Below are 15415 nucleotides of genomic sequence, written 5' to 3'. Positions count from 1 at the left end.
TCTGGCATCTGCAGCAGCTGAGTCAGGCACTGCCCTTGGCATTCCTGCCAGGCAGGGCTGTCCATGGGAATGGGGTGTCCAAGCTTCCCTGGCACCTGTGGGGCTGTGGGCAAAGCAGTCCATGGCAAAGGGGAATGAGCTGAGCCCCTCCCTGAGATCCCATCATGGGCACAGCCAGGGATCTCCTTGCTGTGCCCTGCCAGGCTCTGAGCTGCCCTCCTGGGTGCAGATTTGTGCCTGGATCTCTTGGAGTTCCAGCCTCTTGGAGTATCCCAGGGTGATCCAGGAGTGTGACTGTGCTCTGATTGCAGCCCAAGGTGCAAAGCCAGGGCAGCTGGGAACAAGCCCATCCAGCCCCTCACCTTCCCTCAGCCATGGGGAATCCTCTGCCTCTCCCATCTCTCAGTGGCAAACTCTCAGTGCAGCAGAAATGCTGGGGATTTGTGACCTCAGAGAGCCAGGAATGATGTGTGGATAGGAAAAAAATTCCTAAAATCCATTCCTGCCCTCCTTTAAAAGTGGGAGTTCAGATGCTACCCAGCCTGTCTGCATTGGGAGTGATTCCCCTGACAAATCCTGGATATCCAGCATTGTCCATCTGCCCCATGGCCACAAAACTCAGGACAGCATGGCAGGGATGGCTCCTCGAGAGCCCCCATGCACAGGCCTGGCTGCTCCTGGCACACTCAGCCAGCACAACTGGAGCTCAGGCAGGGACCTGGGTGAAGGTTTTCCCAGAGCAGGAACAAGGCTGGGTGAATCCCAGTGGGGCAGTCTGCAGGGAATGGCCCAGGTTTGGCCCAAAGCAGCCTCTCATGATTTGTCACTGTCCTTTCTCCATGAACAGGTGCCCATGTGCAGCCCCAGCAAATGTCCAACAGCAGCTCCATCAGGCACTTCCTGCTGCTGGCATTGGCAGACACGCGGCAGCTGCAGCTCCTGCATTTCTGCCTCTTGCTGGGCATCTCCCTGGCTGCCCTCCTGGGCAACGGCCTCATCATCAGCGCCGTAGCCTGCGGCCACCACCTGCACACGCCCATGTTCTTCTTCCTGCTCAACCTGGCCCTCGCTGACCTGGGCTCCATCTGCACCACTGTCCCCAAAGCCATGCACAATTCCCTCTGGGACACCAGCAACATCTCCTACACTGGATGTGCTGCTCAGCTCTTTTTCGTTCTGTTCTTCCTTGGAGCAGAGTTTTATCTGCTCACCGTGATGTGCTACGACCGCTACGTGTCCATCTGCAAACCCCTGCACTACGGGACCCTCCTGGGCAGCAGAGCTTGTGCCCACATGGCAGCAGCTGCCTGGGCCAGTGCCTTTCTCTATTCACTGCTGCACACGGCCAATACATTTTCCCTGCCCCTGTGCCATGGCAATGCCCTGGGCCAGTTCTTCTGTGAAATCCCACAGATCCTCAAGCTCTCTTGCTCACAGTCCAACTTGAGAGAACTGGGGCTCATTGTTGTTAGTTGCTGTTTAAGTTTTGGTTGTTTTGTGTTCATTGTTTTCTCCTATGTGCAGATCTTCAGGGCTGTGCTGAGGATCCCCTCTGAGCAGGGACGGCACAAAGCCTTTTCCACCTGCCTCCCTCATCTGGCCGTGGTCTCTCTGTTCCTCAGCACTGGCACATTTGCTTACCTGAAGCCCCCCTCCATCTCGTCCCCCTCCCTGGATCTGGCACTGGCAGTTCTGTACTCGGTGGTGCCTCCAGCCCTGAACCCCCTCATCTACAGCCTGAGGAACCAGGAGCTCAAGGCTGCAGTATGGACACTGAGGACTAGATGGTTTCAGGAACATTAAACTGCTGGCTAATTTCTGCAAATCACTTGTAATAAAAGTAATCTTTGAAACTTCTTGCTGGTTTCCTTTTGGAGGTTCTTTTCCTTTGTTTTACTTTTTTTTATATTGTCAACAAATAAATGTCATTCCTTGTGCCATTTCTCATTTTGTGTCTCTCCACCTTCCCTGTGGCCACAGACTGTTTCAAGGAGGAGCTGTGCTCTCAGTGGCTTTAAAGGAACTAAAGGATCTCCCAGCAGAGTTTTCTGCAGAGATGCCCTTTTGTTGCCTTCTCTGGAGCTGCAGCAGCAATGTCTGTGTGCAGAGCTGGGGCAGATCAGTGCTGGCACAGCAGCTCTGCTCCTGCTGACCACACCATTCCTGATCCAGGCCAGGAGCCATTGTCCTTCTTGGCCACCTGGGCACACTGCTGCCTCATGTCCAGCCTGCTGTCCATCAGTCCCTGCAGGTCCCTTTCTGCCTGGCTGCTCTCCAGCCACTCTGTCCCCAGCCTGTAGCACTGGGGCCAAATATCAGGACCTGGCTCTTGGACTTGTTAAACCTCACCTTGTTGGATTCATCCACTCGATCCAGCCTGTCCAGGTCCCTGTCCAGAGCCCTCCTACCCTCCAGCAGATCCACACTCACACCCAGCTTGGTGAAATCTGCAAAGATGTCCTTGTTTCCAAGGGGCCCCTCAGGGTCACAATGGTCCTTTGGTTACACCAGGCCCTGCACTGTTACACTGGTCCCCTTGGTTCCATGAGACCATGCAGAGCAGCAATGTTCTCTTTGGTTCCATGGGGCCCCAAAATGTGACAAGGGACTTCTTGCTTCTGTGAGGATTTACAGTGTCACAATGTTCTCGCTGGTGCTGCAGTTCCACAGTGGCCCCTTGGTTCCTTGGAGGCCCAGAGAGTCACAATGGCCCCATGGCCACACGAGGTCCCACACTGTCACCATGGTCTCTGTGGTTCCACAAGTCCCCTCAGTGTCACAATGGACTCCTTGTTTCCACAAGGCCACAGAGTGTCACAGTGTTCTTCCAGATTCCTTGAGGCCCCATCATGTGACAGTGGCCCCTTGGTTACACAGGATCCTGCAGTGTCACAATGTCCCCTTGGTGCCATGAGGCCCCGCAGTGTCAGAACGGCCCCTTGGTTCCACTGGGCCCTGCAGTCTCCCAATGGTCTCCTTGGTTTTGCAGTGTCAAAATGGTGAAACCCCTTGGTTACACGAGGCCCTGCGGTGTCACAATGGCCTCTGTGGTTCCACGAGGGCCCAGAGTGTCACGGGGCACTCCCTGGGTTCATTTGGCACCACAGCAGCACCATGGACCCCTGGTTCTGTGGGACTGCACGGTGTCACCATGGTCCTCTTAGTTCCACAAGGCCCTGCAGTGTCACAATGGCCCCAGAGTGTCCCAATCATCACAGAATGACAGAATCAAATAGGCTGGAAAAGACCTTTGGGATCATCAAGTCCAAGCAATGCCCTAATACTGCCTTGTCACCCAGACCATGCCACTAAGTGCAAATGGAGAGGGACAGTGACTCTGCCACCTCCCCCCTGGCCAGCCCATTCCAGTTCCCACTCACCCTTTCTGTGAAGAACTCCTTCCTATTGTCCAGCCTGAGCCTCCCCTGGTGCAGCTTAAGGCTGGGTCTTCTTGTCCTGTCCTCCAGCAGATCCACACTCACACCCAGCTTGGTGCCATCTGCAATTTGTGAATGCTGGACTCGATCCCCTCACCCAGGTCATCAGTGAAGATATTAAACAGGACTGGGCCCAGCACAGATCCCTGGGGACAGCACCAGTGCCTGGACACCAGCTGGGTGCAGCACCATCCCCACCACTCTCTGGGCCCAGCCTCCAGCCAGCTCTTAAATCTCCCAGCCAGGAGGGAACCTGCCCAAGCCGTGGGCTGCAGCTTTTCCAGGGAATGCTGTCAGAGACAGAGTCAAAGGCTCTGCTGGAGTCCAGGCACACAACATCCACAGCCTTTCCCACATCCACAGATGGGTCACCTGGGCATAAAAGGAGACCAGGTTGGTCAGGCAGGACCTGCCACCCCTAAATCCACGCTGGCTGGCTCTGATCCCTGGGCCATCCTGTGGGTGCCCTGTGATGGCACTCAAGGTGATCTGTTCCATAACCTTGCCAGGCACCCAGGTCAGGCTGACAGGCCTGGAGTTCCCCAGCTCCTCCTTCCAGCCCTTCCTGGGCATGGGCTCACACTGGCACCTCCAGTGCTCTGGGCCCTCCCTGCTGAGCCAGGACTGATGGTAAATGATGGAGAGCAGCTTGGGGAGCTCATCCACAGCTCCCTCATCCCCCTGGGATGGATCCCATCTGATCCCAGAGACACCTGTGAGCACCTGAGTGGCTCAGCAGGTCCCCAGCTGCTTCCTCCTGGATTCCAGGGGGCTGTTCTGCTCCCTGTGCTCATCTACCAGCTCAGGAGAACACTTGTCCTGAGGGAAACCTGTCCTAATACTGAAAATTGAGGGAAACAAGTGTAAAGTAGCTTAGCCTTTTCCTTATCTTTAGGTACTGTATTCCCCACTGCACTCAAAAAAGAGTAGAGGTTATCATTTGATATTAATTTATTTATAGAAATATTTTCTATTGTTTTTCACAGAAGTTTCCAGGTTAAGCTCTAATTGAGCTTTCACATCTCAACTTTTCTTTCTGCATAACCTAACAACATCCTTAAACACTTCCTAAGTTGCCTGACCTTCTGTCAAAAGTTCATGCATCCTTTTCTTTCCCGAGTTCCCACAAAAGCTCCATGTGGAACAAGGCCAGTCCTTTTCCTCACCAGCTCATCTTTTACCACACTGGGACAGGCTGCTCTTCCCCCTTAAGATTACTTTCTTGAAATGTGTCCATCCTTCCTGGACCCCTTTGTTTTAAAGGGCTCTTTCTCTTTAAAAAATCAGTACCTGATTTGGTACTCCCCAAATCTGCATCCTAAACAGGCCAAAGTCTGCCCTTCCTAATTCCAGTGCAGAAGTTCTGTTGCTGCCCCTCCTTCTTTCACAGAACATTGAAAACTTGATTATTTCATGGTCACTGTGCCCCAGGCAGCCTCTGAGCCCCACATCTGCCCCCAGCCCTTCTCTGTTTGTGAACAGCAGCAGACAGAGCTTTCCCTGGGAGTGGGAGTGTTACCAAAAATTCGGTAAAATGAAAACTCCTTAACCCCAGTGTAGCATTAAGAAGCAGCATTCTTCACTCAGCTGGATGCACGGGGGAGAGCTCCTCCCAAAGCTCTGCAGGCTGAGTACAGGAAAGTTTCTGTTTATATTCTGCATTTTGCACACATATTCATTGATTGTCCTGGACTTAAAATGCATATGATAATCATTTCCCCAAAATCATTAACATATTCCCCCCTCCCCTTTACCCATGTGTTCTTCTGTCCTGGGGGTCTCTCTGGTGGTCCCTGGTGGTCGTGGACCCCAATGTTCCAGTGGGCCTGGCTGAGCTGGCAGGACCCTGAGGCTGCTGAACTTCCAGTTCCCCTTCTCACACAATGGGCCTTGTGTGGTTTCAATAGGCCTGGGGATGTGGAGAACAAGCTCCAGGTGTCAGCTCACCTTGTTTAGACAATTGATCATCTGGTAACATGAGGTCACACAGTGGGCTATGACAGCACAGAGTGGGGTATGCGAGGTCATTGATCAGTTATGACATCACAGAGCCAACTGTGCCATCACAGAGCCAGCTGTGACATCACAGAGCAGACTATGACATCACAGAGCAGGCTGTGTCATCAGAGGCCAGCTGTGTGACATTAGAGAAGGGGCTGTGAGCTCACAGAGCAGGCTGTGACATCCCAGAGGGGCTGTGTGACATCCCAGAGGGGCTGTGTGCCATCCCAGCAGGGCTGTGTCAGGTCACTGGGTTGGTCACTCGGCCCCAGCTCCCCCTCACAGTTTCTCCCAACAAGTCCAATGCTGTCCATGCCCAGCGGGGTCCCTGTCCCCCGGGATCCCCCCGGCCCACCTGGAGCCACAGCCTCCACCAAAGGATGTTCCACAGGATCCACCCCAGAGCCTGACATGGGGACAAGGGGCCAGGGCTGTGTGACCAGGACATCAAGGACGGGGATTATCCAGGTCACTGTGGCCTGGCTTGGGTTGCCCAGGGCAGGAAAGATGTCTGGCAGCTGGAGCAGGGTCTGGGAAGGGCCTCCAAGGTGGGGCTGGAGCCCTTGGGCTGTGAGCAGAGGCTGAGGGAGCTGGGCTTGTCCAGCCCAGAGCAGGGAAGGCTGAGGGGCTCCTCATCCCAGCCTGGCAGTGCCAGCGAGGAGGGGATGGGGAACACAGAGCCAGGCTCTTCACCGGGGGCCTGGTGGGAGACAAAAGCCAATGGGTGGGAGGGGAAAGAGGGGAGATCAGCCAGGACAGGAGGAGATGAAATGAGTCAGGCTGGTTTCAGCATTTCCTCAGCACCAAGAGCAGCCTGACCTCCCTTCTCCATCCACCACTGACAGCTTTGCAAATCAGGAATCGTTGGAGCTGTTTTGCCCCCACTCCAGGATGAGCATCCTGATACAAGAACTTAATTGTGTTTATGTCTATCACAGAACCATGTTTGTCCAGAATAACTTTTAGTATGGAAATCCCTTGTGGATGGTGGACTCATCAGACACTGCTGGGACATTGCACTTAGCTCAGGGAAGAGTGTGATTGTTATTAAATTGTGTCCTGTTCAACCATGGTCTGTTGGCCATGAGGAGAAACTTTCTGTGCCTCTGAGTCTCACCAGTTCCTGGTCCCCAAAGGACACAAACCTGATGAATTGTGGTTCCCACTCCAGTGGTGGCACTTGCACCTCCCTCCATCCCCAGAGCAGAGCTCCCTTGTCCCAGAGAGTCCCTGGCAATGCAGGGATGAAGGAAACAGGACAGGCTGGGGGGATCAGGGGCAGGCCAGAGCCAGGGAGAAGAATGACTTTGGCATTTGATGGAGCTGTGCCTTCCCTTGGCTTTTTTGGCTGACAGGAAATGAACATCCCTCTGTGTCTCGGGCAGCTCCTTCTGCAAGGAAAGCAGGTGGGAGCTGGAGCCAAGGAGCTGAAAGCTGCAGGTGCAGCCTGGGCTGGAGGGAGCTCAGATTTGCACAAGGCCGCTCTGAGTGCCAGGGCTTGGATGGAGGAAATGGTGGGGTGGGGGTAGGGACAGAGTCTGATTGATTGTCAGCCATGAAGGGTCTTGATTTTCATATCCATTCAAACTGCATGAGGAGGTACTTGGATTCAGTGTCAATTGGAGATGGCTATTAACAGTGGAAAAACAAAAACCTAAACAGGACCTAAAAAATGTTTTCTCACAGTCTTTTTAAGTAGAACATATTCAGTTGAATCCACTTCTGAAATCCCTCTTATTAACCACACAAGATTTGGAAATTGAAATCTAATTAATCTCAGAGGCTTGGCTTGTTAAGGTGTTCTGAATGTTCATGAGCCCTGGGACACTGAATTCCTGCACTGAAGAGCTGAAGGCTGAACAAGCCTCTGGAGCAGGGAAATTCAGCAGCAGCCTCCAAGTTGCTGAGGATGTCAGCAGCCCCCAGTGAGGCCATCCCTGCCCAGAGACCGTGGGGGAATGGGCAGACAAGGAGAGCGTCCCTGGGGCTGGGGCAGCACAACTCAGAGGCACCAGCGGCTCCAGCTGGGCAATGGAGTGTGGAATGTGGCTGGGAAAGCCCTGCCTGGGCTGGGCCAAGCAGCACACACAAGCCCTGACCCCCATCCCCCAAACAACTCTCTCAATGAGACATTTAAAAGGAATTTACAGTTGTTTGTGTCCTCTGAGTTGGATGTGCTGGAGAAATGCCAACAAGAGATTCTCAGAAGCTCAAAACAACAAAACAGCCTTTACTGGGAACTTTAGAAAGTCAGAGAAACTTTGGCAAAATGTTTATATAGCATTTTAGTGGTTTTAGTTTATTAATTTAAGATTTTTCTAATATTGAGATTTCTTAATTAATGGATTGATGAGTGTGGTGGATTTTAGTGTCGGTTAATTATTTATGTGTTTATTTTGTTTTGAGATAGGAATACGAGAATGCTAAAGTAGGCCTATAATTTTAAAAGGGTATAAAGAAAATTTTATTAAATAGAAATTAAAAAAGAAAAAGGGTAGTAAGAGATAAAATAAACTCTTCAGAACACTTTTTTTTTGTTTAAAATTTTTTCTTTTTAGTGACAATGTAAAGAAAGTAAATTTAAAATTTCTAGTTAGTTTGCTGTTTCGAGAATAGTCTTTTTTTAGTTTACTTAGGGAGAGAATTTTTTCTTGTTAAGGTTGTGGAGATTTTTTTTACAAGAGGAAAAAATATTTTTTTTTGTGGCTCCTCATTTTGTCATGGATAACACCCCTCTGGGGAACTTTGTTCTTGTGAAATTGTTTTTATTGCTACAAGCTTTTTCACTGCTTGTTGATGGACCATGTTGACTTATGGGGTTTTGTTTTAAAGATGAGTTCTTTAAAGGTATAAGTTTTTATTATTTACTTTTAAAATTATTTTTATTTCTGGGAATAGAGATCTTCTCTTGGGGATACTGGATTACTTTTACCCCCCCTATTTAAACTTTTTATGAAATTACAGTTATTTTAACATTTATTTATTTTAGTATGCAGGTTTTTGTTTGAAATTAATTTGAAATTTTTATAGTTTTATGTGTTATAAAGAAAAAGAGTTTTCTCTTTGTAGTTTATAAGAGGATTTTAGTTTTAAGATTAAGGTATTTTTTCTTCTTTTTTATTTGGGATTTAATTTCTTCTTTACTGACTTTGATGGTTTTATGTTATTTTTTTATATGCTTGTATTTTGGTTTTTTATATGTTCATATTTTGTTTTTTTCTTTTAGCTGAGGGAGGATTGAAGTATTGAAAGGATTAACAACTGACCTGCCGGTAACTTGTGGTGGAAGTTGTGGTTGGGTTGTGCTAGAATTGGTTTTATGGCTGATTTTTGGGTTTTTTTATGTTTAAGTTTTTAGTTGTAGGGTTTTTTTGTATGGGTTGTAGGGGTTTTTCGTTTTACTTGTGTTGGGAGAGGGGACTTGATGGTGAGATTTTAATAGCTGTGGCTGGCTTTGTTCTGGTTGGGGTTTTGTAGCCTCTTTTGTTTTCCTGTTTGGGAGTTGTTGGGGTTTGGTTTGCTTAGAATGAGGTCAATGGGGAGGGTGTGGCCTGGGGAAGGAGGAAGGGGCTCAGCCCATGGCAGGGTTGCTTGGTTTGGTTTGGTTTGGTTTGGTTTGGTTTGGTTGGGTTTGGTTTGGTTTGGTTTTGTTAGGTTTGGTTTGGTTGAGATGGGGGCTGGGGCCAGGGCCCACTGCTTCTTTGTTGACTGGAAAAGAAAGAGGAGGTTCCTGTGTTTTTTCATCTTTAATATTTGTGTTTCACAGAGGCATGTTCAGTATCTCAGTGGTTTACGAGATTGTCAGTAACACAAGAAGTTTTGTATTACTTTTTAAAATTCTTCTCATGTCAAACTATGACAGACATTCAATCAATATAAAACACTTCTCAAAGCATTGACTTGGCCCATGCAACTTCACAAACTCTAAGCCTGTTCAATTTTAAGTTAATCAAAATTTGCAGAAGCACAGAAACAGAAGAAGAAGACACAGAAGGAAAGAAAGACAAAAAAGGTACAGAGAAGCACACACACAGAGCTACAAAGCCCTGGATTCCAGCATTGTTCCGATGGAAATTCCAAGAGGAGGTAGGGTCAAGATGTGTGCTTGCCTTGTGGTCAGCCTTCAATACCCCTTGGTCTTCCTGGGCCCTTCCCCCAGGTGGGGCTTGGGCTCATTTGGTCCCTCAGGAGCTGGGCTGGGGCTGCAGAGGTGGCTGTGGAGCATTGCCTGTGCTGTGCCAGGGACTGGGAGGCACTGCTGGGCTGGGATAGAGGCTCTGGGGGGATTGGGGTTCCAGGGCAGGGCAGGGCTGGGGTCAGAGGGCAGGGCAAGGCTTGACCTGCCCCTTCATCCTCCCCCATATGAAAAGTTTTGAGCCAACAATCTCCTACAATCTGTCACAACAGGGAATGCTGGAAGTTAAAACCCCAATTCTGGCCATGGGCACCTGGCCGAGAAGGACAGTTCTTTTCCATAGGAAGGAAAGCACAGAGCCCCAGTGTTTGGAAGGCAGGTGAGAGTCTCACTAGTCCAAGGCCAGCAGGACTTGTCAGGATTGGCAGATTTTGTCTGGGAGCAGTCCTTGGATTAAGGGAATTTTGAAGGTGGAAGCCCAATCTCACCCATGGGTTCCTGGAGAAGCAGTACAGTTCTTTCCCATAGGAAGGGGAGCATGGAGTCTTCCCCAGTGTTTTGGGGACAGATGAGAGGTGACCCTTGTGAAACCATTTCCAGCCAGACTTGTTCTGGCAATATTCCTATGTGAACAATCCCTGGATATAAGGAAATTTGGAGGTGAAATCCCAATTCTGGCCATGAGTGCCTGTAGAAGGACAGTTCTTTTCCATAGGAAGGAAAGCACGGAGCCCCAGTGTTTCAGCAGCAGATGAGAAGAGACCCTCAACATGCCAAGGTCAGTTGGACCAGTCAGGTGGCCCCTGGGGGGCCAAACCAGCCAAACCTGTTACGTGTTCCATTGGTTTTCTGGGACCCCATAGTGTCACAATGATGCTTTGGATCCATGAGGCCCCACAGTGCCCTAATGGTGACTTGGTTCCATGGGGTCCCACAGGGTCACAATGGCTCCTAGGTTCCAGAAGGCCCTGCAGTGTCACAATGGTCCCAACAATTCCATGGGGCCTTGCAGAGTCACAATGGTCTCAGTAGCTCCCCAGGCCCCACAGTGTCACATGACTCCTCTATTCCATGAGCCCTGCAATGTCACAATGGACCTTTGGACCCTGGGGGTTTGTGGTGACCCAATGGTCTCCTTTGGTTCCACAGTGTCACAATCGACCACTGATGACATCAGGCCCTGCAATGTCACAATGGGCCTTTGGTTCCATGCAGCCCTGCAGTGTCCCAAAGGCCTCTTGGTTTCAGGAGGTCCCACAGTATCACAATGGTCCTCTTGGTTCTGCGGGGACCCCCAGGGTCACAATGGTCTCACTGGTTCCATGAGGCCCCACAGTGTCACCATGGTCCCTTGGTGTCAAAAGGCCCCACAGTGTCACAATGGTCCCTTGGTTCCATGGGCCCTGTGCTGCTGCATTCCCCCCTCCCCTTCTCAGGCCGCCCTGCCAGCTGAGAAATGCTTCTTGGGGCTCGGCCTTGGCCAACAGCCCCTGGGCTCAGCTCCTCTGCAGCTCATCACAAACACTGTCTGCTCCAGGCACTGCTGCTGCCCAACCAGCTCCTGCTTTCTGGAGGAGCAGCCCTGGGAACTGCTTCTGTTCCCTCCGTGGCACAACATCCCTGTTCTCACACTGCCAAAGAAAGCTGTTGGTGCCAAGTGCGGCCAGGATGAACCATTGCTGGGACTGAAGCCCCTCTCTTGGGGCCCTGCAAACAGCGCTCCAAAAGGAGCCCTTGGAGCTCTCCTGGGCCAGCGACTCCCTCTGAGTGGGGCCTCTCCCAGCCGGGAACTCTCCCGTTTGCTGCACTCGGGGATCCCCAACAACGACGGAGCCTGGGCCGATCTCCCCACTCCTCCAGGCTCAACCCTTCACCCTCTGGGGAGATGCCCAAGGATGCACAGGGAGCTTTTCCTGCCCTCAGGGGAATTTCTCCCAGGTGCCTTGCACTGACTCTGTGTCTGTGTGCACACAGGAGTGCCTGTGCTGGGGAAATGTGGCAGAAATGTTGCTCTCTGAGGGGTTTGAGTGCCTTGGATAGCTGAGTCAGTCAGATATCCAAACATCAGTAAGTAAGGTTAAAACACAAGGTCTAAACTAAGTTAAATGCTCCTAAGAGTTGTTCTTTTTCTAAGTTGTTAAGTTTAATTTAAATTATTATTTAAGTTTAATTATTAGATTTTTTAAATTGCAATGTGATAGGTTATAAGTTAGGTTAAATACTGTTAAGTGCTGTTCTTTTGCTAAATTGTGAAGTAGATGGTATCAGTTAAAGATAAGGTTTAACTTAAGTCCTGTTAAGATTGAGCTCTGTTTAAGCTTTTGGGCTGTATTCCTTTTATCCTTGCCCTCACTGTCCTTGTGTCACACACACACACAGGGACAGTTCTCAGTTCATTTCTGTTTTCCTTGCCTGGATTTGGTTTGGTATTGTTGTTGCTTTGTTTCCCTGCTGTGCCTGAAGTGTCCAGTCAGGAGCAGAGTGACTCTTGCCAAGGAACTTTGTGCTGCTGTCCCTTAATATTAGATCTGTTTTTTGCTGATCCCTTGCTGGGGATTTTTTCAGCACTCTCAAGGCCTCATTGGTACCAGGGTGAAGGAGCCCTGGCCCAGGCTCTGGCCCTGGGGGACACGGGGATGCTGCCGGGGGGTCCCTGTCCCCCTGTGCCACCCCCAGGGCCCCTGCCCCCCGTCCCCGTGTCAGGCTCTGGGGTCGATCTCGTGGAACATCCTCTGGGGGAGGCTGCGGTGCCGGGGGCGGGGGCACCCGGGGGGACAGAGGACCCCACTGTGCACGAGCAGGGTTGGACTGCTCTGGGGGGAACTGTGAGGGGGGCCAGAGCAGAGTGACCTCCCCAGTGACCTCACACGGCCCCTGTGATGCCACACAGCCTCTGTGATGTCACACAGACATCTCTGTCATGTCACACTGCCCCTGTGATGTCATATAGTCCCCTGTGATGTTACACAGCTGCTCTGTGATGTCACAGAAGACTCTGATGTCAAAGCGTCACACTGCGATGTCACAGTTTGTTCTCTCATGTCACAGCCTGCTCTATGATCTTACACAGCCACCCGGTGATGTCACAACCCACTCCCTCATGTCACAGAGCCACCGTCTATGATGGCAAGATCTGCTCTATGGCCTCACACTATGATGTCACAGACAGCTGTGTGATGTCACAATCCCCTCAGTGGTGCCACAAGACCCTCTCTGTGATGTCATACTGCCACTCGGTAATGTCACAGCACACACTTTGACCTCACAGCCCCCTCAATGATGTCACACAGCCATGCCATGAGGTCACAGCCTGCTCTGTGATGTCACACAGTTCCCTCTATGATGCTGTAGCTGCTCAATGACCTCACACAAAGAACTCTGTGATGTCATAGCCCAATCTGTGACCTCACACAGCCCACTCTGTGCTGTCACACAGCCCCTTGCTGACATCACAGCTGCTCTGTGCCTCCATGACACAGCCCCAGAGGAGCTGCTGTGACACAGCCCCCTCTGGGACATGCCACAGCCCCTGGCAGTGCTGAGCCCCTGGGAGCTCTGTCTGTGCCCTGCTGGTGTCCCTGAGGGGCCCTGGCAGTGCCCCAGCCCTGCTGGGCTGTGCACAGGAGCTGCTCCTGGCCAGAGCTGTCTCTCTGCAGCTCTGCTGCCCTTGCCAGGAGCTGCCTCTGGGCCAGGAGCCCGGCCCAGCTCAGCAGCACAGACACAGCACAAGGGCTTTAATGACCCTCTGGGGTTTTGGTGCTCTTTGTACATCAGACTCAGTCCCTCAGAGTATGCTCAAAGAACTTCTCAAGAACTCAAAAAGGGATTGAAACACTCAAGTTTCTCATATTTTAAATAGATCCTTCTGAGGGACAGGACTGAGAAAATGTCCCCAGGTTGCAGGTAGAGCAGAACACTGGTGGCAGTGATGACAGCTGGGGACAAGCAAGGCAAAGGTGTCTCTGGTGCTGAGCAAACCTGCGCCTCTGTCCCTGCAGGCTGTGGGCATCCCCCGGCTGCCCCACCTGGCTGGCCCCTTCCTTTGCTGACAGCTCTGCCTCTGCCTGCCCACACAAAGCCTTGGGCTGCTCCAGGCTCCTGCTGGGGGACGTGCTGCACCACAGCCCTGCCCTGGCAGGGAAATTCCTTTCTCCTGGTGTCCAGTCTGGACCTCCCCAGCTGCCCTTGGAATTAATTCTTTCTTTCTCTGGCAGTTCTCTCCTATGTCAAAAGGATCCACCATCTCTGAAACCGCCCTTCAATCCCTCCCAGGGCTCTCCTCTGCTGTCCTCAGTCTCCACCCCACTGAGCACAGAGCTCCTGTGTCCCTATAGAGTGGTCAAGTGCTTGAGGCCAAGAGCACCCGGACAAGAGGGACAGTTCTTTTCTATAGGAAAGAAACCACAGAACCCCAGGGTTTGAAGGCAGATGAGAAGCAGTCACCAGAGGCCAAGGCAAGCCAGACCTGTCTGGCCTTGCAGCTTTTGTCTGAAAGCAGCTATTGGATATATGGGGAATTTTGGATGTGGAATTCCATTTCAGCCATGGGTTCCTGGAGTGGAATGACAGTTCTCCATAGGAAGGAAAGGATGGAGTCCCAGTGTTTCAAAGGCTGATTAGAGGCTGCCCCAAGGAGGCCAAGGCCAGCCAGACTTGTTGTCAGGGAGTAATCTTTGGACAGACAGAATTTGGGAGGCCAAACCCCAGTTTTGTCTACAGGGATCTGGATGAGAAGGACAGTTCCTTTCCATAGGAAGGAAAGTGTGGAACCCCAGATTTTCAAATGCAGATGAGAGCTGGCCCTCAGGAAACCAAGGGTACCTAAACAGTCCTGGCAGCTTTTGTCTGGGAGCTATCCTTGGATATAAAGAATTTTGGAGGTGGATTCCCAATTTTGGCCATGGACACCTGGACTTGAAAGATGGGTTTTTTCCATAAGAAGAAAAGCACAGGCCCCTGGTGTTTTGAAGGCAGATGAGAGGTGGTCCCCAAGAAGCCAAGGGCAGCCAGAGCTGTCTGTCCTGACAGGTGACATATGGGAATAATCCTTGGATATAATCAAATTTGGAGGAGGAATCCCAATTTCAGCCATGAACCCCTGGAGGAGAAGGACAATTCTTTCCCACAGGAGGAAAGCATGGAACTCCAGGGTTTCAGGAGCTGATGAGAAGCAACCCTCAATATGCCAAGGTCATCTGGACCAGTCGGGCAGCCCCCAGGAGGCCCAGCCAGCCAGACCTGTTCCATGTTCTGGGATCCTTGGGGCCCTGCAGCATCATCACAATGGCCCCTTGGTTCCATGAGGCTCTGTAGGATCACAACAGATCTTTGTTTCCATGAGGCCCAGTGATATAACAATGGTCTCCTTGGCTTCACAATGGCACAATGGCCCCTTGCTTCCATGAGGCCTTGCAGTGTCAAAATGGTTTCCTTGTTTCCATGGGACTGAGAATGCCACCATGGCCCATTGGTTCCATGAGGATGCAGAGTCTCAGAATGGCCCCTTGGTTCTATTGGGTTCCTCAGGGTCACAATGGCCCCTTGTTTCCACCAGGCCTGGATGTGTCACAATGGTCCCTTGCTTCCATGAGACCTTGCAGTGTCACAGTGGCTGCTTCGGTTATACGAGACCCTGTGGTGGCACAGTGGCCCCTTGGTTCCAGTGGGTCCTGAAGTGTCATAATGGTCTCCATGGTTAAATGAGGCCCCACAATGTCACAATGGAGTTTTGGTTCCATGACCTTTTGTACTGCCAACAACAGCCAACAACAGTCTCCTTGGTACCACAGTGTCACAATGGACCCTTGGTTCCATGAGGACTCACAGTGTCAGAAGTGTCTCC

At 51.2% G+C, this 15415-nt stretch overlaps 2 protein-coding genes across 2 annotated transcripts in view; both read left to right on the top strand.

The window, feature by feature from the left end:
• LOC139604076 (uncharacterized) overlaps positions 1 to 15415 on the top strand; it is a 1261625-nt gene that overhangs the window by 608912 nt on the left and 637298 nt on the right.
• LOC139603975 (olfactory receptor 14A16-like) lies at positions 871 to 1803 on the top strand. Its single transcript, XM_071454973.1, has one exon. The coding sequence runs from the start codon at positions 871 to 873 to the stop codon at positions 1801 to 1803; it is 933 nt and encodes a 310-aa protein (XP_071311074.1).

This window comes from Agelaius tricolor, unplaced genomic scaffold (assembly GCF_023055355.1).
Source record: "Agelaius tricolor isolate 1412-34295 unplaced genomic scaffold, bAgeTri1.0.p SCAF_43, whole genome shotgun sequence".
Taxonomy (NCBI): Eukaryota; Metazoa; Chordata; class Aves; order Passeriformes; family Icteridae; genus Agelaius; species Agelaius tricolor.
Note: the sequence above shows the minus strand (reverse complement) of the source record. Positions and strands in the feature narration are given on the sequence as shown.

What these genes read in the sequence shown, in the direction of transcription:
- LOC139603975 (XM_071454973.1), top strand. Translation starts at nt 871, where the DNA reads ATGTCCAACAGCAGCTCCATCAGGCACTTCCTGCTGCTGGCATTGGCA.